The sequence below is a fragment of the Ursus arctos genome, unplaced genomic scaffold (assembly GCF_023065955.2).
Source record: "Ursus arctos isolate Adak ecotype North America unplaced genomic scaffold, UrsArc2.0 scaffold_15, whole genome shotgun sequence".
NCBI classification, from domain to species: Eukaryota; Metazoa; Chordata; class Mammalia; order Carnivora; family Ursidae; genus Ursus; species Ursus arctos.
In genome coordinates, this window is record NW_026622819.1 from 47,519,119 (window position 1) to 47,543,786 (window position 24,668).

Genomic DNA, 24,668 nt, shown 5'->3' on the forward strand with positions numbered 1-24,668 from the left:
ACAAATGAATGCTTGGCATGCAATATAAGATAGTATATTGTTAGAACCAAACTGAATGTAGAGTAGACTCTCAACATTCCAAAGGGATTAGTCCAGACTAATTGTGTACATATTGAATCTCCCAATATGTACAATTTTGTTATAAAACGCATGGGATGAGAATAACAACACTGAGTGAATGCTGATTAAAAGGTCCAGCTCATCACCAGGAACCACAGATGCTCCTTCACAGGAACCCCACTGAGCTCTAGTTCAAAATCTCTGCCTTGGCCAAATGACCAGTGAATCTGAATTGGACATTTGGGGAGAACCAGCAAATGGTTGAACCAGAAAGTTCATTATGTGAATGCCCAAAGTCTACTGAAATCATGCTAATATGTATCTTCTGCATAATAAATGTTGTGAATAGCTTAGAAGGAGATAATGGTCATTTTGGGGTATACGTGTCTGGGTTAAATCATGAGAAATGGAAGTCAGAACAGACTCTGAAATATTAGTAGAATAGGAAATCAGAACAAGGGTAATCTAGGAGAGGATCGAAGGGAAAAGAGGTAGGTCTGAACTCTGTCTTAGGCCAGTGGTGCTCACTGGGAAAGCACTTGTAGTAAGTATCACAGGTAAACCATATGCTCTCCAGTTGGAGCCTCTCCTCTGTCATGAGGCCAATTATAGGGTTCTCCTCCATTATAGTTCATCAACCAGTGTCTGCCTCCCATCTTCCAATCCATATTCTGCCCCAAGGTCCAATTCCCCACACAGTTGTGCAAGGATTTCATATCTATGGGAGCACGATTCACTTAGCCGATATCCCAAATTGGTAAAATTATAATGACAACTTTTCTGCATATGGCAGTAAAGTATCCACTTGGAACAAAATCAGTGTATTAGAGTCATTTTCTGACCCACGTAAATAGTGTGTCTTAAAGGAATGGTGTCATTTTCTAGTTTAAAGGTACACTGAGGGCAAGTGACAGTTTTCTTATGTTGAGTGGTTGGAATCATGGACACTTCTGGGAGAGCCAGTAGCCAAGACTCTCCAGGCTCATCAAAAAACATGAAGAAAATGGAGAGCAGCCCTTTGCCTTTATGTATTGGTTGAAAGTATTGCTCAACTTCAGTGTTGTTCCCCCTAAAAGCCTGGAAGATCAAGCATCCTGTGTAATCATCTTGTGCCTAAATTGCTCTTCTCATATCATAGATGAACAAGTATGGTGTATTACCTTACCCATTAATAGTTTCATGCTTTACGATTTGTATCCAAATGTGCATTTCTCCTTCTTTTAGGTTCAGTACAACTTTGGCATTCTTCTGTTCTTTGCTAAGATGATATGAAACCTTGTAGTGAGAATGGGTTCAAAAACTCGATAGTGTTTTGCCACTTGTAGACCTTTAAATGAGCTATTGCTTGTCAGCCCACCCTATGCCAGCCAGCTATTTCCAACATGCACACCTGTGTATTTGAGGACCACTGAGCAAGATTCTAGGTCCACTTTCCAAAAGCAGATTCAGTAAATGACAAATCTGACAAGTTATCAAATGACCAAACACCTTCAAACAAATACCTTAAACCAGATCTGGAAGAGTCAGACAGCAGTTTTGCTACAGAGACCAGCCAAAGTTCAGTAGAGTCTATGTCGTTCTATTCTTTGGGGCCCCTGAATTTTCAGAATGAATACTCCTTCTATATTCTATGTTAGTGGCAGTAGGCATTCTGTGGGTCCAAGTCGACATAAGTGATAAAGCGAGGGTCTCTCCTAAAGCCTTTTCTGAGTCCGGTCTACTGTGTTTTCATCATCTCTTAATTCATTGATTTCTTAAACTAGCTTGATTAAGTGTGTATCTTGTGTGGAATTCAAATTTCCAATGTATCAACCATTCAGACACAAAGGATATATATAGACCTTTTAAATGTTCCATGCTAATTTGCATCCTTTTTTATATTTCTGGGCTTAATTTGTTTTCCAAATGGTGGCTTTGTATGCATGTTAATTTTCACCAATCTATGACAACTTTCCTAATTGCTGAACTAAAACTTGGAAAAAAACAAATCCTCGAAGGCTGTGGAAATCATCTCTTGCAATTTGAATTTTGTAAACTTTATAATTTGACAAATTGGTTGTTCAGAGTTGCTCATTTGGCAAATTGCTCTGTTTCCCAAGAAGCAACTGTCCAGAGAGCTTTCTGGCACCTCGATTCCAACACTCCTGTCCTAGGGCCCTTTATGGAAATGAGGCCCCTGCCAGGAAGAGCTCTGCGGTGTGTGATTGGGCGACTGGGCAAGAGGGCAAGATTGGGCTGGGCCACTCCGGCGGCTGGGTCACTTTCTGTGCTGTCGCTGTGGCTCACCACGACTGTGCCCAGCCACCCTGACACTGGTCCGCTTTCTTTGCTCTGCTTTCCTTGAGTCTCTCCAGGCACCGGTTATGGCTCCAGTGCTGCTGGTTTCTCGAAGTTTGAGGGACCTGTGCAGCTAGTCAGAACTCCTTTATTTCACGTCAATGAACTGATTCCTAATGCTTTGAGGGTACTTCCTGTTGTGTCCATTAAAATCCTTTTGCATTGCTGGGTTTTCTTTTAACTCTTTCTTGTTTCTTGTCTACTTGGGAGTGTGGCTGTAACAAAGTAGCAAAGGAATGCTAGGAAGCTTGTCTCTATAGCAGCTAAAGAATTAATGTGCAATAAAGCCTCTCATTTCTGGTGGTGTTGGACCCGTGTTCGCTAATCTTGAATTCTGGCTCTTCTGTAGTCACGACAACCATATAAGGATTATTGTTTTCCCAAGGCATAAAGAGACAACATGTAATTTCCTGTAAACTTAGATCAAATAATTATGTCTCTGATAGTCCAGAATTTATGAGGCTTCAAAGTCCTCTTTATTTCCCTCAATTTTGAGTTTACCGTAAAATTATGGAAATTGTTAAGGGAGAGTTTTAACTAATAAGATATTGGATGATAGAGATTTGCAAAATGCCAGTTTTCCTAAAGGTATCCAATTCTTTAAAATCCCTGGTCTATTTTATTTGGGGAGAAGGGTGGTTAGTAGGCAGAATTGGGGTAGAAAGGAGGATATTCTGATTTCTCACCAGAACATAAACATGACTACATTTCCAGGGCCTTTGCTTTGCCTTATTGGGTCATATTCTTAAGGGAGGTTATTCCTCCTAATAAACTTGGAGCTACTCCTATCTTCCGAAAGGGAAAAATGCAGCCATCCTTCTGGAGGAAGAGCTCAAATTGAAGGAAATGCCTCAGACCCTCTCAAAGAAGCCCATACTGGGTAGGTCTTAACAATTAGCTCCCGGTTTACTTGACCATCAGTTAATTGCCTTTTCCAGAAACTAAACTTGCACAACCATTGACAGAAGGCTCAAGACCCTCTCTCCAGCCGTCGGGTGAGTTTCCAGTGAAGATCAGAGCGCCTGTGTCTTCCGATTGGCAATGTAGGCTGTGTTGCTGTCAGAAATGGCTCGGAGGAAGATGGGGGTGTGATTAGCTCTAAATGAAGTTCTAAACCACTGGTACATGAAATGAAACTATTTTTTCTCTCTCTCTTTCTTCTTCCCCTTTCTTTAACCTGAGCTGCTGATGTAAGTGGCTCTAATTTACTTTCCCCGAGAAAACAAAGCAAAATAAAAGGCGGAATGGCAAAAAGATCCCTTTGCGAAGTGTAGCGCTTCTGCTCCTGATAAAAGGGAGTCATTTGCAGCTTTCATGGTGTCAGTATTAATTTCCTAGCAGTCAAAGCCACCGCTAATTTATTTACAGAACGATCTCCTTGCCCAGGAGCCGGGGCTGGGGAGGCAGCGGTTTCTAGCCTCCAGCTTTGTTTGTTGACAGGCTGATTTCCCACAAGGCCATTTCCACCTGTGTTTCTGTTGTTTTTAGTGCGTGTCTCCCTTTCTTCTCCCCCGCCGCCGCCTCCCCAATGGCTGCTGAAGGCCCTTCTCATCTCCGGTCTCTCTCATCCACTTCCTCCCTCCAGCCCCAAGGACTCCTGGCAGGGCTTTGCAGTCACTCCGCACTTACCCAGTCTCTGCTGGCAAAGTCCCAGGGGGCACTGCATTTCTTTCTTTCCTTTTCCCCCTTTTTTGTTTCAAGGACAAGATTCAAAAGAGCCTGCTACACACGGGTTGTAGGGTGCACCTTCAGATGTGCCTTCAAATAGGGGCCGAGCAATTTGAATATTTGTGCTCCTGGAAACCAGCCTGTAAAATCGTCCCCCAAAGCCCATTAAATTCTGCAAAATCGCTCCTCTTTGAGGGCTTCATTATGGAGTCCAATTTGGGGCGCTGGCACCTCTCTGCCAAAGCACTCATCTCTAAAGATGCTTACAATTGAAATTACAGAGCGGCTGATTTGGCCTTAGCTCCTTGCATATCAAAGGGGGGGAGGGCGGGAGGGGGGCTTCTGAGGAGCAGTGGAGATGCTCGCTGCATGCCAGAGCCAGACAGGTAATATATTGAGATGTTTAAAGCACATTTCTCCTGCACGCACACGTGCCTGCCTCTCTGCCATTTTATGGCTCATGTGCAGGGCAGCAGGAGAAAGAGGAAGGCATGTTTTCAAGTTAGTGGTGGTGCCGCATAGGCACAGGGTGGGAAAGAGGCACTAGAGACCCATTTTCCGGATTATATATTGCTACGTTGTTAAAAAAAAAAATACAGAGACTGGAAGAGACATCACCTCAGCTGCATCACCCACACCAACTGTGGCCACCTCGGACCTATGAGGCACTCACTGGTTAAGGAATGTCAGACGTAGAATTTTGCCTGGAAGATGTCCTTGCCCTTCTTTCCTGGCCTCTGCACAGTACGTACAAATAGTTCTGTGCATCTTCTTCTGGAAATGCTGTTTCTCTGGAATAGAGCAGTTCATTACTTTGTTTGTGTTTGAAGGTGCTGTGTTTAAAATACCCATTTATTTGTGAGAGGAGGGAGACCAGAAGGAAAAGCACAGAGTTTTGTCCGTTTGGAACCATACAGTTATGTTGTGGAGTGCTCTGGAAAATTATAAGGAACTGGAGGCCTAGCAAAGGGAATTTTGTTCTCTTCGGTGGCTGAGCAGAAGAGCACATGAATAAGAGCAGCGGTTTCCATCCCGTGGTAATTATGCAGCCTAAATGAAAAAAGTTGCACATTGCTAACAGAATCTGCCTGCCTCCCCTGCTCCCCTCAAACTCCAGCAGCTTCTTTATTCAGACCATTTCCCCCCAAGTCTCTGAGATTTGTTTGCTTACCAGGGATGTAGGGGCTCCCGATGTCTGGAGGTTCAGCCATTTCTGAGTTCTCATTGCTGAGCTCTCTGTGACCAAAAACTCTCTTATTTATTTTGAAGGCGGAAACAATGTCATTTCATTGCCTGCATGCATAACTCCCGGATGCCCGAAACAATTTTGCTCAAACTTCCTGCCAACTCACTTTTGGGCTGAGACTAAACAGGGAAAGTTTGGGCCCCAAAGGACAGTTGTTCAGAGAAGTTGGGAGCAGGTAGAGGCAAAGCTGAGTGATGAAACTCATCTGACAATTGTCATCTGCCCTCTTTGCATCTCCGGGGCTCATTCCTCCTGGTCTCCTGGGGACGCCTTGCTTTCCTCTCCTCTCGATAATGTTAGCCTTTCCCGCTCCCTTCCCCTCGTCTGCCTGTCCTCTGGGATGAAGCAAACGCTTTAAGCCTGTAAACTGTATAAATTTTCTCCAAAATCAACTCGAAACTCAGTTTAAATTGGATGGCGGGCCGGCCATGGCGTCGCAGCGTGTGCCCCCAGGTGCTGAGGGCGCTCAGGCCGCCGTCGGCTGGCCGGGCTTGGGAGCTCCTCCGCCAGGGGACTGGAGATTCTTGCGTGGATTGGCCTGGAGACTGTTCCCCGTGAACGTGCGGGGCTGGGGAGGAGGCCAGTGTGGACATTCAGAGTCGGGGTTAGTAGCCAAGCGTCACGATGGAAATCACGCCAGGCCCCACGGGAACGGCAGAGCAGGGCAGCTTGAAGTCCTACTCTCAGGGGTGCAAGAAACGCAAATTGCCCTTTTCCTAAACTGAGTTTTGCTTTCCAATCCCATTCCACTGATGAGGCAGAAACGGACTCTCTGTGGAGTTGGGGCTTCCTCGGTCTCTCCTGCCCAAGGGAGAGTATCAGATCTGGGCCATCAGTGGGGTTCCCAGACCTTTGGAAGGTCGGCTCTCTGATCCTGTCAGCGTCTTTCTGAGCTGCCGTGGCCGTCCTCGGTTGCGGTGCAGGCTGGTTGCTGCATGGCGTCCTTCTTTCTGGCTCCCCCACCAGCCCTGGCATCCGCGTGCCTGCTCCGGGCCACCTGAGGGCAGGAGGGTGCTCTGCGCCAGGTTTCTTGCTGTGCAGAACTCCCAGGGAGGCTGTGAGCCCAGCCCGCCTGTCCCACCCTGGCCATTCCCTTCCGGGGGCCTTGGGGCACCCCCGAGGACGCAGAGGACAGAGCCCTCCTCCAGGGCCCCCACACTTCTACCTCAGCAGGTCCCCTTCACCTCTCCCCTCCCCAAATCCAGAGGAACTTTCTGGTCTCCAGGGGGAGCCCAATTCTCGGAAGACTCCTTGGCCTATTCACGAGACCTTTCCCAAACATTTTGTGAATGTCTGTGGTCTTCGTTTACCTGAGGGCTTGCGGAGACAAACGCCTGAGAGAAACATTTTTTTCTTTGTGTCCTGTCACAGCCATTTTATGAATTTGTGACCTGGGCCAATGTGGAGAATGATATGCAGAAGGGGATGTCTGAAAGAAAAAGAAAAATGTACGGCTACTATCACACCAACTCTCCTCACTTTTTCAGTGTTCGTATTAGCTTAACGAACCTGCCCTTTGCTTCAAGGCTGTTTAACTCGCTTTCCGTCAGCAGCCGATGGCAGCAGCATACGTAGTTAATGGTGACTAAGATCTTCTTACTACCCACTTCTTTTTAAGTCTTTTGGGTCACTCGCATGGCCAGTTCTGGTCTGTGGATTATCACTGTGATTAAAAACATGAGTTTTGAAATCAGACCCAGTGCTGCACTTACCTAACAGCTCAGTGGCCTTGTGCAAATTAAAGGAGGAGGAGGAGAAGGAGTCACCAGCTGGGCAGAGCCTCAAGAAGTCTCTGGAAAGCTTTGGGGGAGCTCTGCCTTGCTTCCTGAGCTCCGCAGCAGCCCATGCCAGCATGTCTGCATTAGAGGCACGGCCTCTGGGAAACCCCTGCCAGTCAGCAGCCATACCAGCAAGTCCTGGAGAAAGTTACAGCTCTTGATCCACTGGGGCAAGCCCAGGACCTCAGTTTCTCTACACAAAAGAGAAATTATAACCCCTGTTCTTCTCTGTTCCCAGGGTAGGATCTTTTTTTATTCCTCCCCGAATACTTCCTAACACTTACGTTGTACCAGGCACCATAACACGTGCTGAAGACGCAATAGTGAGCAGTGTAGACGTGGCTTCTGCCCTGGTACTACCTACATTCCCATGGGAGGTACAAGCAAACAAGTAAACAGAAAATAAGCAGGGGCTTGGGCGAACTACTAGAACAAAGAAACACAGGCCTTTGGAGTAAGACGTGACTGGATTGGAAAAGGTTAGGATGTATGAGATTCAAATAGTGCTTTTGGGGAAGTGATATGTGAGTCAAGACCTAAAGGATAAGAAGGTATGAGACATACGAAGAAAAGAAATCCTTGTAGGTGAAAGAAAGAGCAAGTGCCAAGGCCCTGTTGTGGGCGAAAGCCTGGCTTGTAGCTGGGACGCAGTGGCCAATGGGAGAGGGGCACAAGATGGGCTTGGAGAGAGGCAAGGCTCCCATCGTATAAGGCTCTGTGGCCTTGAGAAGAGGACAGTGTTTCATTCTAAGTGGTAGAAGCTATTGAAAGGTTTTAAGATCTGATTTGTGACTTACGGAGACCACACTGGCTGCTAATGGGGAGCAGGATATGAAGAGATGCCGAAACGGAGTCAGGAGGGGCCATCACCTCGTGCCTGCAGAGCTGCTCGCATTTCTGAACTTTCAGACTTCTCCAGGACAGCTCAGCTCATCAGAAGAGACGAGCGCAGAGAGAAAGGAGCTTGGATTTGTCTGTTTGCTAATTAATTTCTCCTGATCCTTGCAGAGAATTCTGCCCATATATTACTGAGTGGATCATTAAATTGACTTCAAAAGTTAGAAATTACATGGGCTTTCTAAAAAGGACATGCTTTAATACTTCTTGGATATTATTTTACAAGATCCTCCCAATAAGAAGAGGGCATTTGCCTTTTTATTCAACTCTTCAGCTTTAAAAATCCCCTTGACTGGGGCACCTGGGTGGCTCAGTCAGTCAAGCATCTGCCTTTGGCTCAGGTCATGGTCTCAGGGTCCTGGGATCGAGCCCCGCATCAGACTCCCTGCTTAGCCGGGAGGCTGCTTCTCCTTCTCTCCCTCTTTGTGCTCGCTCTCTCTCTCTCTCTCTCTCTGTCAGATAAGTAAATAAAAGTCTTTAAAAAAAATAAGAAAATCCCCTTGACAAATCTGTTTCCACTCCCCAGCCACCAGGGGAGCACAGACAGGGAATGAGAACAGCAGCTCTTACACTAGGGGTGGAGATGGGGACTTCGAGTGCCGGCTCTGCCCTTGCTCTGTGATATTAGGCACAATGCGGCCCCTCTCTGAGTCTCTTCTCATCTTGTAAGTGACAGCATTAGAAAAATAATCTCTAAGATTATCCCTTCTGCTCCTACTGGCTTGTGATTCCTTGGCCTTTAATCAGAGCAAAGATCGAGAGGTTTTAATTAGCTACTGATATTTCTGAGGTAGACGGGTAGGAAATAGCTTAGTGGTTCTCTTCCTATGTTTTTTTGGTCCCTTTTCCTGAGACCCTGAACAGGTCGAGAACCTCCTCTGGAAGCAGGGAATTTTCAGTCCCTTCCTTCCCACCCCCTAATCCACCAGCTGAAGGTGTTCTGGGGCAGTGACATCGGCCATCGCAGCTGCCGTGGGCAGGGTGTGAGCTGCAGCTCCGGAGGCGGGCCTGTCACTGCTGGCCGTCCCCAGCCCTACCCCGGCGTGTTTCTGGGGCTGCGCTTGCTGGCTTCCTCATTCTGCTGGACACCTCCTGGAGAACGTGATCAATGGCATGAGTTCTCTGGCTGTTCCCACTGCCCACAAATCAAGCCCTTAATAGCCCAATAAAATCATGAGATTCGGGATAAAAAAGTGATTGCATTGCTCAGATGCTAATGAGGCACATATATCTGAGACAACTGACTCAAGTCTATGGAAAGAAGGTCTCAGTACAACATGCAAGGTGGCTAATTTACAAAGATGTGGAGCATTCCAGATAAGAGAATGTCACGCACCTTTACGTCAAAGAGATGTGTTTAAAACAGCCTGCTTTTCCTTACATATTTTCCTGTGAAATATTGGGACACCGAAGGAATCAGTAACGGGCAAGATGGATGTGATTCTCCCATCAGGGTTTTTCTGTCTTCCAGGTGATAGCCAACAAACGTACCAAGGTGGCAAGCCGAGGGCCTCCACTATGTTCCTAGAATGTGTTGTGCAGTCGATAATAAATAACTCCTAAGTTGTGTGATTACATAATGATAGCCACATTCATTCACCTGTCTATCAAAGGAGCCATATTTGAGTTTGAGCTGCTATCCCCTGGGCCCATGAAGCATTAGCCTAGAGTCTTTAAAATTCCCAGCAACCCCGGGCTAAGTGCACTGGGGTGGAATGTAGTCCCTTTTGCTTAGTAATCCATTAGCTAATGGGTGTGAGCCCGTCAGTTTTCTATTTATTCCTTAAACCATTAAGGTTCACCTGCTGTGCATGAGGCTACACCTGACAAAGAAGAGTGATAGTTGAAATAAAATAAATATCAAGCCTTACGAGATCTGATGGGTATTGTTTAAAATATAACGGCCTTCATGGAAAGGTAAAGGTGAACCAACTGTTACAAGTTGACACATGGCATCCTGGGCACGATGAAGCAAACAGAACTCTGTTGCGTTCCAGTCCACAGGCGCTCACTAGTGGAAAGAGAGTTATTTGAGGACTGTCTTCCGAGTGCTCCCCAATATTTGTCAGCAATGTCTACCTGAGTCTCTCAGAAGCAGCTCGATAAATTTCTCATTCAACCTTTTAATGGTTTCCTTTTACTCCTTAAATATAAATAATATCCCCAATGCAATCTAAGCTTGTGAGAATGATAGAATCTTTGAGAGAGAAAGGACCTTTAAGCCAAAACACATCTATTCATTATTGCTATGAGCCAAGAACAGTTCCAGGCACTCAAATATGGCAGTAAATAAAAATGTTCACAAATTAATACGTAAATGAGATAACTCCAGAAAGAGAAAAGGGCTGTGAAGAAATGAGGGGTGCCTGGGGTGGCTTAGTCGGTTAAGCGGCCGACTCTTGGTTTCAGCTCAGGTCATGAACCCAGGGTCGTGAGATCCAGCCCAGAGTCCGGCTCTGCATTGAGTGTGGAATCTGCTTGGGATTCTTTCTTTCCCTCTCTTTCTGCCCCTCCCTCCCTACAAAAAAAAAAAAAAAAAAGGAATTAGTAGTGGTGTCAGAGAAGATGACTAAAAGGATCTGCTTTAATTGGGTATTCAAGGTCAATTAGGCTCATATGGTCCAAGCTCTATCCAAGAACAGGAATTGCTATGTCAGCTATTGCCACAATAATGCTGCCAGACCGAAGTCATCCAGAGCAAGCCACATGGCGTCCACTCACATCATGTCCATTAACACCCCACTGGTCGAACCAACTCACATGGCCAGCCCAACATCAGTGGTTTGGGAAACTTTACTCCATCCACATTCTGCTTCCTTGAATTAGATACTTAGAAGATTGTTTTCTACAAGTCCCGGCTCTGCCTTCCGGGAAACTTTTCTTTTTACTCTTTAGTCATTTCTAAAAGGGCAAGGCAAGGATTTCTCCCTTTCAGCAACTAGGCAACATTCTCAGGCTGCTTCTTGCTTGTAGAAATTTCAGTAACTCAGTAACTCAGATGTTTTTTTAAAATCTCTAACAGCCGCAATCTCTCCTACTCCAGAATGCCTACATAACTGTCTCAAAAGCTGAGTGGGTTGGTTATGCATTGAATTCCAGTAAATTCCACACACTGAAGCCATACTCATAATTGTTTTCAAAAACGCCATTTTCTCTAGAGTTAATTATGGTCCTTAATTTGGTCACCTCAAGCTTCTGTGTGATCTTTCTAGGAACCCTTCGTGCAGCTAAAAGTATCTACTTGATCTTTTCCAAGGTCTTAACAAAGGTTGCGATGGCCACACTCTTGATTTAGACAGTGCTCCTGCACTTTTCTTAAGGGCCATGGTCTTGGTCTTTTCCCTCTGGCTTTATTCTACTTTGAGGATATTTTACGGGATGGAGTACTGAGATGAAAAACAGTCTCATTTTCTACACAGCATATCCCCGATTTTCTGAGTTCTCTGTATTTTCTCTCAGTTGTGCTTGTAAACCAGGCCATTCTGTTCTGGGCTCATCTCTTTTGTGTGGCACCTTATCAAATGTGGCTACCTACAGCCAGTCCGGGCTTTGACTGTCCCATGTCCGTATCTCCTCGCGCACCTCCAGAGTTCAAGTGCTTGTCTGCCTTTCCAGATTCTCACAGGTACTACTTTAATCGCATGTTTTACTCAATGCTTCACCATTGCGTAACATAGGTCATGATTCTCCTGACCTCCTATCATTTTCTTAACGCCTACCACTGAGTTTGAAACTATTTTTTTCAGGTGTTTCTTACAATTGTACCCTCTTCTAGGTTTCTATTTCTAGGTCAGTCGGCTATTGCTACAATTAATGCCGTATAACAAATTGCCCCAAAGCTCAAGGGCTTACAGCCGCCACAAGTATTAATTCTCGTGCTTGCAAATTTGCAGGCAGTGACTGTGAGGGACAGCTGATACCGTCAGGGTGGCTGTGATGCTGCTTTAGGCTGAGGGGCAGGGCAGTTCAGCTGTAGTCAGCACGGGCTGCTCTAGTCCCCGTGGCTCAGGCTGAAGCTTCAACAGCTTCCTGGGGAAACTCTTCTAACAGCGAATCTCAGGAGTGTGAGAACCATGGGAAACGACACAGTCACATCTATGGCCTCTGCCTTTCTCATGTCAGCTCGTGTTCCATGGACCACAACAAGCCACATGGCCCTGGTCAACACCAGTACGAAGAGGACGTCTACAACACCCTGCCAATTTTCTCATGGGGCTCTTCTGAACATGTGATTACGTGCTTGCTTTTTAATTTTCTTTTATTTTTATGCTGAATTATTGTCCAGCACCTCTTACATGGAGTTCCAAGGACAATGACTGACACATACTAACCACTTAGATTTTTAAGTGAGCGAGTAAGAAGGGATAAGTGATTTCAAGAGATTTCTTCTGAATGCAAATAAGTTCCTAAGAGTCCATTCTGTAACTTTGTTAACCATATCGAAGTCTCACCTAATCACATTTCACCTAAACCTGTAACCGCTCAATTTTTTTAACTGTGAAGGAGCATAGCAGGATCCCCCAACAGGAAACGATTCACGGATGCCAACACAGAAGAAGTATCTCTTTACTCTTCTTCCTTGTGTGCCCAGGTGGCCCGCCTTTCACCTTTTCCTCCCCCAGCCTGAGCAGCAGTGCCAAGCCCTTGCCCTGCAGATTTATCGCCAGAGTTTGCTTCCTTAGACATGTGACGATGTTCAGAATAATTCTTCTTCTTTTCTGTCTGGAGTTCACTGGTCTCTTTTCTGGTACTAAAGTATAATGAGGAAAAATGATTTGGGGGATATCCTTGTTTTGATCGTGTTTATGACAAGCATCAGTCACACATCATCTTTTGGGTTGATATGGGAGCTGTTGGAAACATTTTCTTTGGTTAAAGGAGGAATCCTTCCTTTGAGGATGACCCTTTGAATGCCAGGGATACTATACAGTGAGCTTGTGAGAAGTAAGAAAGGCTTGCAAGAATCTTATTTTTTTAAGCCAAGGGCGTCCATCATAATGTTGCATATAATATCAAGAAATAAGAACCTAATGTCTGTCATTTTGAGATCAGTTAAAGATAGGGTGATATAGCCATATCTGTATATCTCTATCGACACACACACGTGCACACATTGGAATCCCAATTGCTGATATTGACAGACTGGCTAATAGGCGCAGGCACTGAATGATAACTCATCATGTGGCTTGTTATTTCATTAACGTCATCTTCTTAGATATCTTTTAGGATAAATACTCCTATTGTTACTTCTTTTTAGTGGATGAGAAACTGAGGATTAGAAAATGTGAGTGATTTTTTTGAAGTCATTTTCAGTATATACTGATTATTGGGTTAATACATTCCATAGGTCTACCAACTGTTAAGTCCATATCTGTCTTAAACAAATGGCCCTCAAGGTCCCATGGGGACCCACTGTCCTCATACAAAGTTAGTGAGCAATTCATTTTTAATTGAGGATAATATCACCTATATCACATGACCACTGAGAATTTAACAAACAAATTTCTATAAAGTTACTAGAATATCACATCCTGTAATAGTAGGCCCCCAACAAGGGAATGCCAGCGGCCATTAATATAATTTCCCTGTTAACTTTTATCCTCTCTTCTAGGTTCCCCTTAAATGTAATTAAGCAAATTGGCATCTTCCTGGGCATGAGGGTGAGTCACAATATTCTGTTTGGGGGGGAAAATGGGGGGCTGAAGGTGGGCCTTTTCGGTTGAACACTTTGGGCTGTGGGTGTTTCTGGGACATCAAGGGCGGGGTAGGAATATTAACCTCAGAATCATAAAGGGCAGTCTTGGGGATCTCTAATCTTTCATCTGGTTGTAGCTGCTGGATTGAAGAGAAGCTGACCATGTCCCTGGAATTCCATGCAAGAAACTCATAGGGCAGGTAGGAGTCAGGGCAATGAGGAGAGGTCTCCCCGGGGGTACGGGAGTAACCAGAGGAATGGCTCTGCTTGACGAGCAACCAGGGAACCAAGCACTGATGAGGAGTGGTGCATAGACAGAGATGAAGGAAACAGTGCTGGAACACATTTAAAAAGGAAATGACAGAAGGAGGAGAGAAACGGAGGAGGAGCATTCTGAGGGGAAGAATCGAAAGCACTAGTCCTTCGCTCTGTGGTGGCCTGTTGCCTCCATCTGGAATGCCCTGTCCACTCCACTCCCAGATCTTGCTTGCTAACCCCTGCTCCATCCGATTTGCTCTCCAGCATGAGCAGCACGCTGCATCTTGCTGTTTGTGCCCCTGGCTTTCTATTCTTGCTCCTCAGAATATAACAGGTCAAACATTCACAAGGAAGGATTTATGGGCTCTCCCCTCCCACAGCCTGCCAAAGGGAATTATATTTGGCTAGCCAAATATCTACCCTTTTCCCAGCTCCACTGAAGAGGAAAGATTTTCTTGCAGGGGAAAAGGCTTCATTGAAGCAATGCAATGAGAGAGATGGGGAAAGAGAGGAGGAAAAAAGAAAAATCATGCAAACTCAGAAGAGGTTTTTTGTCAGATGGATGGAGGAAACCAGTGTCTGAGTAAGGTGAGGAGTAAGGAAAAGGATAGTAGAAGAAAGAGAATTTTAGTAGGTATTAACATGGACTTTCCATTTGGATTATTTTCTAATGGCCTTTAAAGGATTTAAATTTTTTAAAAATGTGGAATTTAAGAAACAAAACATAGGATCATAGAGAAAGGGAGGGAAAAATAAAATAAGATGAAATTAGAAAGGGAGATAAACTCTTAACTATAGGGAAAAAACTGAGGGTTGCTGGAGGGGAGGTGGGGGGGATGGGGTAACTGGGTGAGGGGAATTAAGGAGGGCACGTGATGTGATGCGCCCTGGGTGTTATACGCAACTGATGAATTACTGAACTCTACATCTGAAACTAATGACGTACTATGCGTTGGCTAATTGAATCTAAATAAAATTTCTTTCTACCTAACTATGGTGTTGAAGTAGACTTGAATGTGTGCAGAAATATGCTCTCTCAGATACATTAGGGTTACAGTAACATTTATCACAATATGAAATTATATGTTTATGTGATTGATTCATAGTAACGGAAGAAGGAAATGTGTCTATTTACGCCCCAACCCTCAGCACAGTGCCTGACAGAAAGAGGGCCCTCAGTAAGAATATCTTGACTAAACAAATGTGTTAGAGAAAACCAAGGCTATTACCTGGTTCTAATTCCCTTCCCCTTGCTTTCCCTTCATTTTATGGCTGCTACCATCCTTGCCAGAATCCCACCCAGATCTGTGCTATTGAACAAATGAACTTCAATGGGACTCCCTCCTTTCTGTTGACATTTTGTCAACTCCTTTCTGAGTACTAGACTCTCCTTATAACATAATTCCCTGTGCAGGGTATTTCCTGCAGAAAGCGACCTCTGGCCTGTGGTTCATTCCAGGGTTTGGAACTTTAGTTCTTAATATAGAATGTGGAAATTCTACAACCGGTGGGAAAAAAGTATGCCAAGTAGATAAAAATCAGTCCCACTGCAGCATAACTCTCCAGAGAGAAGAGATAAAACTGCTTGATGCTTAAGTTAAAAAAAAAAAAAAAAAGTAACAAAATATTTCCAGTTCCGGAAACTGAATTTCGTTCCTAATGTAAATATAGAAGCCTCTGGAGAAGATCATAGTTGGGAGAGGGAAGGAAAGCAAAGCAAAGGGAACAGTAGGAAGGGATTCCATGACCCAACTCTGCAGCTTCATAGCAAAGAAACCCCCCCAAGAGACATCAACCCTGTCTTGAATAGTAGTTGTCGCAGTCAGAAAACTGAGTTTGATTTTGACTTCTTCCTCTCCCTCCATCCCCACGTTGTATCAGTTGCCAAATGCTGGTGGTTCTCTCTCCCTAAGTCCTTCTCTATTTTTTTAAATGATTGACTATACTTGACATATAACATTGTGTAAGTTTAAATTTCACAATGTGCAATGAGTCGGTTTGCTACATTTATCTATTGCAATCTGATTACTACCAGAATGTTAGCTAACACCTCCGTCGTGTCTCATAATTATCATTTCATTTTGTGGTGAGAACAAAGAAAATCTACTCTCTTAGCAACTTTAGAGTATACGATACACGATCGTTGACTATTATCACAATACTGAATATTTCTAATCCTATCTATTTTCTTCCTTTCATCCTCCTAGTCCGAGCTATTCATTTCTTGCTTGGAACAAGCATTGCACTGGCCTGATAGGTCTTCTCCATTTCCCCTCTGCCTTTCTTCAGTTCATTCTCTATGTGGCAATGAGAATAGTACTTCTAAAATACCCTTGATCCCTTGTTTACAATGTCTATGACCCCACACTACTCACGGTTATAGTAAACGTCTATTGTCATGTGGATAACAAGAGAATAGAGATGAAGAAGGAAAGACAATAGACTGGGAGGACTCCCGTGAGGGGACTTGCTATAAAGGGGAAGCAGAGAGATGGCAGACTGAAACCACAGTGAGGTCAAATCGTTTTTTTTCTTTCCTTTAAAATGTGATCATATTGTAGGTTGCTAAGAAAGTACTGCTGAAGAAGGAGACGTCGATGACTTTGGAGAGAGAGGGTAATAATTCCAAGAACCACATTCTTGAGAATGTGAGTGATGGGTAGCATGCTAGGGCAGGCATGGCCCTGAGCCTGGTGTGTTGGAAAGACTTTACTTCTCTGGAAGTCTACCCTCACTCATGAAGGTCTTTCTGCAAGGCAAAAGGAGATTGAAAAAAAAATGGTGTATACATTTTTATATTGAATGTGGCCACTGTAGAGTATAGGGATTTTTTTTCACAATTACATATTCCATTTTCCCATATTCCCATTTCTTTCCATTGATCTTAGGTACCTTTTTCTCATATAGCCAGCTCCAAAGGCATTGGCCCGTGGCCTTCCATGCCCTGCTTTCCCTTATCTGCTTGGAGGGTTCCTATTCACACCACTCAGGCATTCCCTCTTTGCAGTGCTCCTTGATCTCCATGGGGAGGGCAGATCACTCTGACCCTCAAATCAGGCTGTGTAAACATCTCCTTTAGCAACTTGTCTTTTGGCCAGAAGCCCCAAACTGACATTCTAGAGGCTCATGGATTTTGTTTGCCCAATACAGTGTTTTCAAAACACTATTTTTGGATTAAAGGACATTTACAAAAATGAAAATTTCACACCAAAAAAAAAAAAAAAGCAATCATATATATAGCATTCTTGAAGAATGAAAGACGGGCATCACTGGGCCCGAATTCCCACGTGGGAGCAACTGCCTAGAGCAAGCGAGGTGCTCCCTGTCTGTTTCCACCCCAGCTCACCCCCTCGGGCTTTATCAGCGTAGCTCTTGTGGACACATACGAGGCTGTGAATTTACGTGCCATGCTGAGCCGAGACTTAGGCCCAATGGGCAGGAATTCTGACTGGTTTCCCTGTGCATCCTAGAATCTAGTACAGTGCCAAGCACACAGTAGGTGCTCAGGGTGTGTTCTGAATTGAATTTCCCACGTTCCGCGGTGTCACCTTGCATAACCGCATGCTTGCCTCGCAGGGCCTGTTTCTGAATGCACGCATCCACCCCCAAAGCTCAGAGCCTTACACCTGCCTTCATCCCCGCTGCCTAAGGTGCCCACCCCACCTGGTTACCGAATCCTTCACATCTCCACTCAAATGTCACTTCCTCTGGAAGCCTTCTCCAGCCCTTCAGGTTAAATCAGAGCCCACTGCAATATACTTTCAGAGCACTCTAGACTTTTCTTCATTGCCATTGTGGGGTTGTTGGCATTTACTTGCGTGGTTGCTTCATGTTGGCGTGGCCCACTCAGCTCTAAGCTCCGTGAGGGCAGGCCCAGCGACCTGGCACTCAGTGTGGAGTCTACCACACCTCCCCCAGTGCCGGGTGCTCAGTACGCCTTCAAGGTGTGTGTGAATGAATGAATGAACAAATGCTTCCAAGAGATAGGCCTTAAGGAAAGTGGAGGCCAGTGTGGAGAGGTGTGGATGTCTGCTTTATTCTGTGGAGCGCTGTGACATGCATGTGTCATTCTAAACTTCTAAACTGCTTTGAGTATAGATTTGTCTAGTCTGAGACTGTGGGCATCCTGAGGGCAGGGGCCTCTTGTTCATTTTTTTAATTTTCTGTATCAAATACAGGGACCTGCATCTACTACAGAATTCCTAAAATGTATGTTGAATGACCAAACTAATCAACATAGACTCCCTTTTTAAGAAAATGATGATAGTTTCTCTACGTATTAACTTATTCAGGACACTCATTACTTCAGATTGGGCTCTATTCTGAGCAAAAGTGTATCAACAATGCCCACCACAAATGATCAAGATGGTGGCTGTGTGGTGCCCTTTTAGTTCTGGTCATCAAGTTTCTGTGGTCTCTGGCCTATTTGCTAAGTTTCTGAGGCATTTTACAAGCATCGTTAACCTTACCGTGTTCAATAACTGCAAAAGCAGGGGAGGCATTGAAGGAACAATTGGAAAGACTTACGGTGATGATGGAACTTAACATGAAGTCATTTTACAAGAGAAGGTGCCTACTGGGTGTCTGTGAAATGTTTGACTCCAGATAAAGTTGGCTTTATCCAACAGAGAGAGTGTCTTATCCACAAGGGATCTAAAACTATAGATCATGGAAGGTTCTGAGTTCACACATGCCTCCTCATCAATGAGCCAGGGCACATAACTAATTGACCATAAGGCTCACTGGGACTAATTAGCAGCTGTATGTGAAGAGCTTGGTTCAGACCTGTAGCTCGGAGGATGGCATTCTAGAATGGTCAGATCCTGGACTCACAATTGAGTCACCGCAGGGGGATCGCGCTGCTTGGCTGGTGAATTGGTTTGGGGCTCTTGGCTCCTCCGTGGGCCCGTGCGCGCAGGTGCGCATCCATCTGCTGCCGGCAGAGGGCAGCAGTACGCTGTGCGTGTGCAATTTGCATCCCAGATTGGCAAATCCCCAAGGATTTACAAAGACAGAGAGTGGGTGTCCCAGGACTACCCAGATTTCTTTTCTCTGGGTGTCAACACTGGTCAGAGTAATTGCAAACACAGACCTTCTACATATGTTGGACTTTGGCTCCTCTGAAATACTGAAATGAATACACAACTAGAAGCTGCCGTCACAGACAGGAAGTAACTTTAATTAAATATTGTGAAAGTTGAAAAGTTTTTACAGCTTGAATTTTTGCAAAAAAAAAAAATTATAACAATCTCTACAGTAGTTAGGTTCTCTAACAATTGAACTGTACAGTGTGTGTCTATTCAAAAAGTTTGATAAGAAGGTGAAAGGTTAGTAGATTCAGAGATGACTTCATTAAGCTGCATCCTAGTACAATGTGAGGCCAGGGCATGTCAGGCAATCCAGTCATCCGGAAGCTGTATTTTTCCCCCAAAACTGAAATCTTAATTCTCTGTTTCATTTTCTTCTTAAAGCCATATTCTGTATTTAGGGGAACATCTTTTACTTGTAGAAGTTTTGTGTAGAAGAAAGAGGGTCAGAGGGCCAGAGCATCTTTTCATCTAATTAATATAAATAGAGGCAACAGAACACAAATTATACACATTTTAAAGGCTCTTTGGACTTTCCAGAAAAGTTCTAACCACTACACATGGCTGACGGACGGGTGGCGATTGTTGTCAGGGTCAGAGCCGGACACCTCGCCGGCTGACCATTCCTTCACAAACAGTTAAGGGGCTCACCAGACAAAATATGGCTTTAAATTGTATACATCTTCAGGCCAGCGCTTACCACACGAATTCAGACAACCTTTCTGAGTACCGAGAAGCAATGCGTCCACCTTGCTTACATTTTCCAGTTTTTTTTATTATTATTAATCATCATTATTATTATTTCTCACCTTGAAAAATCAGCTTTCCTTCCCTCCCTTCCCTCCCACAACTCCCCTCCCCCACCCGCCCCAACCCATAAAAATCGCACTCTTGACAGTCTAGTGAAAACCATTGCAAAATCCATATGGGGGCATGCACAGTTGCAGCATTGTTGTAAATTTCTTGCTCTACTAGAAAAAGTTACATTTTCTTAAGGTAACAAAACAGTTCTTTTGTGCTTTTCCATTTCTTTGTTTTTTTTCTTTTTTCTTTTTCTTTTTTCTTTTTCTTTTTTCTTAGAATGTTAGTGATGACTGACAGTTCTGGTGCACAGTTACAATGTACAAGTGAAATGAATATGATTTGCATTGTTAAGGCATCCAATCTGCTGGTTTATATTTATGTGAAAGACAGAGGAAATATACAAGCAGACTTAAGAAAGAAAGTATGTTCATTGATTTCTATGAAGTTTCTCCCCCAAATTTAATGCACAAAATGCGTCACTCCAAAGGGAGAGATTCCATGCATATTAATAGAGTAAAACAGCATTAGGGTTTTTTTTTTTTTTTGTAAGCTTCCAAAGCAAAGGATACATTTTTTTTTTTAATCTACAGAACTAAATGCTACAAGAATAATATGCTACTATTTTTTTTTGCCATATATTGGAAAAAACTTCTTAACTTACAAATAATACAAAAATAGACAATGGCTTTTGGGTGGAAATAAAAAAAATTGAAGCATGGTTTAAAACAAAACTAAAAATAACTATAAATGAAATGTTTAAAAATCACATTGAAACAGCTAATACAACTGTAGGTGACCAAACAAATACGCACTTTTCACATAGCAAACATACACAATAAAATAAACTGGGAGTGGGAGGAAAAGGAAGAAGGGGAAAGCAATGTACAAATTCCAAAGATAAATACATTATTTATATGGATATTTTACAAAATCCCCTTTAAAACAAAAAGCCTTTTAATTAACTTTGCAAGTATGTGCAAGCTAAAGGTAGTGAGCTTTTTTTTTTCTTTGCAAAATATGCAGTAAAATCTTTTTGTGATATTGAAAAACTGTCTTAAGACATTAAAATGTATAAATAGAACAACGACTTTGGCAAAAATCACAAAAAATCTACAGTATTTATAACTACATACAAAAACACAACAGCAAAGGAAAAAATATCAGGCAAATGCATCCTCAGAGCTTTGCTGCGTCTTTGCTATTTATTCTGACTTTTAAGAACACTTCCCAGATGATGAGAGCAAAAATTCCATAGAACAGAAAACTATGTTTTGGAGCTCTCAACCTTCTTCTCCTTTCTCCCAGTTTTCCTTTTACTCTTAATTCCAAAGCACTTAACCTGTCGCTCTAATCTATTATGTTACAAACGGTAAGGGTAGCCCATAGAGGCGCGTTATCTCAAATGGGAAATCTGAAATACCTGCCATGTTGCTTTTGTCAGTTTTTGGAGGATTGGTATGAAGTCAGCGTTTAGGATGAGTAAACTTTAAACTTGCAAATGGCGGCGCGAAAGTGGGATTTTGGCTTGATAACTGGAGGGCATAATGTGGAATTCTGTGCCTGGACCCTGTTCCATGAAGTCTCATAGGAGATTCTCACACAGTATGTGTGCCATCAAGCTCTCGAGAGGCCATCGGCTTCAGAAGAAGTTGACACAAGTGAAAGAGAGAATGATATCAGGTTTAAATATGCAGTTTTAACAATTCGTCTAGAGGCACTGGATTTTTGAGAAGGGAAAAATGTGATAACTTACATCACTTTTTAACTTTCCAGGCTGCATGTATTTACACAGTTACTTAAGACAACAATACAAAAGAGATAAATAAGCTTGCACTGCTAAGGGATGGCATATTAAGTTAGATATTGAAAATGCACTGTCTGAGCTAACTACCATTTGATATGCTTTAAGGCGCAAAAGCCGACCCTTAGTTTTCTAAAAAATCTAACTGGCATTCCTATTCTGTCCCATACAAGCTTTTTTTTTTTCTTTTCTTTTTTTTCTTTTTTGACTTTTTTGTAAATATCACCACTTCATTCTCCCTTTACACAGCTTTAAAAACATCATAAATTAAAACATGGAGTCTTATTTATAGTGTCCCTTGTATACAGCTTTACGGTTTATAAAAGACAAATGATGGCAGAGTTAAGCTTAAAAAAAAAAAAGAAAGAAAAAGAAAAAGTGGATTTGCTTTTATCAACACAGAATAAATATATCCCCCAAATACTTGGGAGGTACAACTTCTAACCAACACTCTGCACTAGCAGACCCCTTCCAATTTCAGTATCTGCAAGGTCGGTGATATTGTTTGTTTAAAAATCTGCAGTTATTGTGATTCCTCTTAAAAAGGCCTGAGTTAAAAGTTCCACTCGGGGACTTGTATCAGATTACTCTCTGTAGCAGAATCCAACCTCTTCATTAATAAAATTCTTCAAGGCAATTCTTTCACATGGGAGGAACAATCATGCCAGATATCGCTGTGGAAAGAGAAGACGAAAGTCAATGGTTTTGCATCCAAGCTTCTCACCGAGGAAAGAAAAAAAAAAAAAAAAAAGATGGGAAAAAACACCCACACACCACTATGTTGGTTGAATATTAGTCACCAATGTGCTCTCATTTTCCCTGGAAGGAGTTTTTGTTATAAAATATACATGTACTTTATTAAGAATGGTAATGTATCAGCCTGTGTATGTGTCTTCAACAGGGGAAGAGGCTAAACATCCTCCAAATCTGATTTCAATTTTGAAACGTAACTGGAAAGTTGCATAGTTTGAATACCGCCGGGAAAGTTGCGGCTCCAAACCTTGCAAAATAGTGATAATTTTCAATTTGTCACTCTTTTTCCCCCCTCCCCTTTACTTCCATAATATAAAAAAAAAAAAAGTAAAAAAAAAAAAAAAAAAAACCCCAAAACCTGGTTCATCCCAACTGCCAGCAAATTCTACAAAAACCCCTTGGCCCTGTGCTCTGTGTGTGCACGAAGACGGGGTACTAAAGCAGCAAGCTGAAGCCTTCATTTCAGTCCTCGTGCCCAGGAGAAGGAAGTGCCAGCCACTGCAGGCCTTGCTCCCAGGGCAATGAGGCTGGGAGAAAGCATGGAGGAAGCGGGGAAGTTTCATGCAGGTTTGCATGAAACTGCAGGGTGTCTCCTATACTACCATTTCATTCAAGGTTCTGGAATGGTCTGACCACGTTCCTAGAAAATTATAGCCTAGGAAAGCTGGGGTAAGATCCTGGGGTAATCAAAAAATCTTTCAAAGTGTTCTGAGTTAGGAGGCCGCACACAGTGATATTTCGAAAATCAGGGAATCCAATAGGTCAGCCTTCCACCTCTGGCTTTCCTGCTTTCTGAGTAGGCTGCCCCCCGCCCCCTATCCCCCCAAAGTAGTTACTTGTTTCCTTGAACCCCTGCCTCCTCAGCTAGAAAATGCAGTTAAGGGTATTTGTAAGGGCAGCGATATTTTTAGGGTTGTTGGAGATTTAAATAAAATAACATATGTGAAGTGCTTGGCCCAGAGTCAGCTCCTAGTAAAGACCTCATAGAGGTTACTGCCATTACTTTTCATGCATCCCTTCTGCTGCTAAACTAGCTGTGTGACCTCGTGCTAATGGTTTGACTTCTCTGGGCTATGTTTCCTCTTATATCAAATAGGCACCCACTCATACAGCATACTTCACATGATGAGCGTGAAGAATGGAGGGATGTCTGTAAGAAAGTTAAAACAGTATGACAACTTTGAAATATGTTGAGGGAAGAGCTACGCGTCCATTAGAAGCAAGAGGCAGCCATCTTTGCTTCCAAAGAAGAGAGAGAAAGTCATGGTTCTCTTCTCATTGGCAATTCTAAATTTAAATTGATGTTCTTGTCAATGATGACTGATACTAGGAAGTGGCCCTCTTCGTGTCCCAACTCTCATGTCCGGAAGAATGTGCCTGTTTTTCAGAGAACCCCAACTACCTCAAATTCTGCTGCAGACACAGGGAGGCCAGGTGAGGCTCTGAGCCCTGCAGCCCCCGAACCCCTCCTGTTTCCCCTCCCCCAACCCCCAACATTTTAAATTCAATTAAAAAATGTATTTTGCCAAACACTTTTTCCGTTAATTTTTAAACCCATCTGTATTCACAGGGAAATTTAATCCACATGTTTCTGATTCATGTCCACGTAAATCATCCAAATGTTGTTTTGCAAGAGCCGTTTTGCAGTCCAAAAGCTCCTGGAGTCTTTTTCGTAAGCCCTCATAAGCCATTTTTCTTAGAAACAGGAAGCGTCTCTTGCCAAATGCAGACCAACTTAAACCCCCAAAGATTCGGGATCAGTTGGAAAAGCAGTCCCCCTAAGATTCAAGCGAGCCCTAGATCTGACGGAAATGGGGAGCTCAGATTTTTAACCCAAGCCTTAACGTGAGAATTCAAGATGCTGTGGCTCCAAAGGCAAGAGGTAGGGGGCTCTGCACTGTGACAGCTCGGCATGGCTCTGCCTCCCTACGGATCTTTCATCTAGGCTGCAGGTGGGTCCAGGCACCCTTATTAAAGACAGGCCGTTCTGTGGGAGTTCTAAACCTCTGGCAAGAGCGCCAAGTCCAAGCTTTGCCCTCCACCAGAACCCACGTTGTGCGCCTGGCGTTAAAGGGCAGCCCCCATCGAGCAGCCAGGCGGCTCAGGCAGCGTCGATAGCGTGCAAGGCAGAGAGCTGACAAGCTTCCTGCTAATTTGGTCAGTGGGACCAGTCAACATGTATGAATTGGGCCCTGAAAACATCAGGGTTTTTTTTATTTGTTTGTTTAAATCTGGATGGCCAGGAAAAGAAAAAAAATCTAGCAGTGTTTTGTACCTGCATAAT

General features: G+C 43.6%; 1 protein-coding gene and 1 long non-coding RNA gene across 15 annotated transcripts in view; one reads left to right on the forward strand and one right to left on the reverse strand.

The window, feature by feature from the left end:
* LOC113264031 (uncharacterized) overlaps positions 1-14,680 on the forward strand; it is a 309,361-nt gene extending 294,681 nt beyond the window's left edge. Inside the window, exons 7-8 of the long non-coding RNA XR_003319512.3 lie at positions 13,598-13,646; positions 13,819-14,680. This is a non-coding gene — a long non-coding RNA (uncharacterized LOC113264031). The remainder of the gene's footprint in view (positions 1-13,597; positions 13,647-13,818) is intronic.
* A 4,417-nt stretch (positions 14,681-19,097) lies between these two features.
* The window catches only part of EBF1 (EBF transcription factor 1), a 384,748-nt gene continuing 379,177 nt past the window's right edge, over positions 19,098-24,668 (reverse strand). For 12 of the 14 annotated variants that reach the window (XM_048224418.2, XM_026510881.4, XM_048224417.2 and 9 more), the window contains one exon: positions 19,098-22,305. In XM_048224418.2, the coding sequence (XP_048080375.1) occupies positions 22,274-22,305 (32 nt within the window). In that variant the 3' untranslated portion in view covers positions 19,098-22,273. The remainder of the gene's footprint in view (positions 22,306-24,668) is intronic. The other 2 variants (XR_007191188.2, XR_003319508.4) reach the window with 1 other exon arrangement.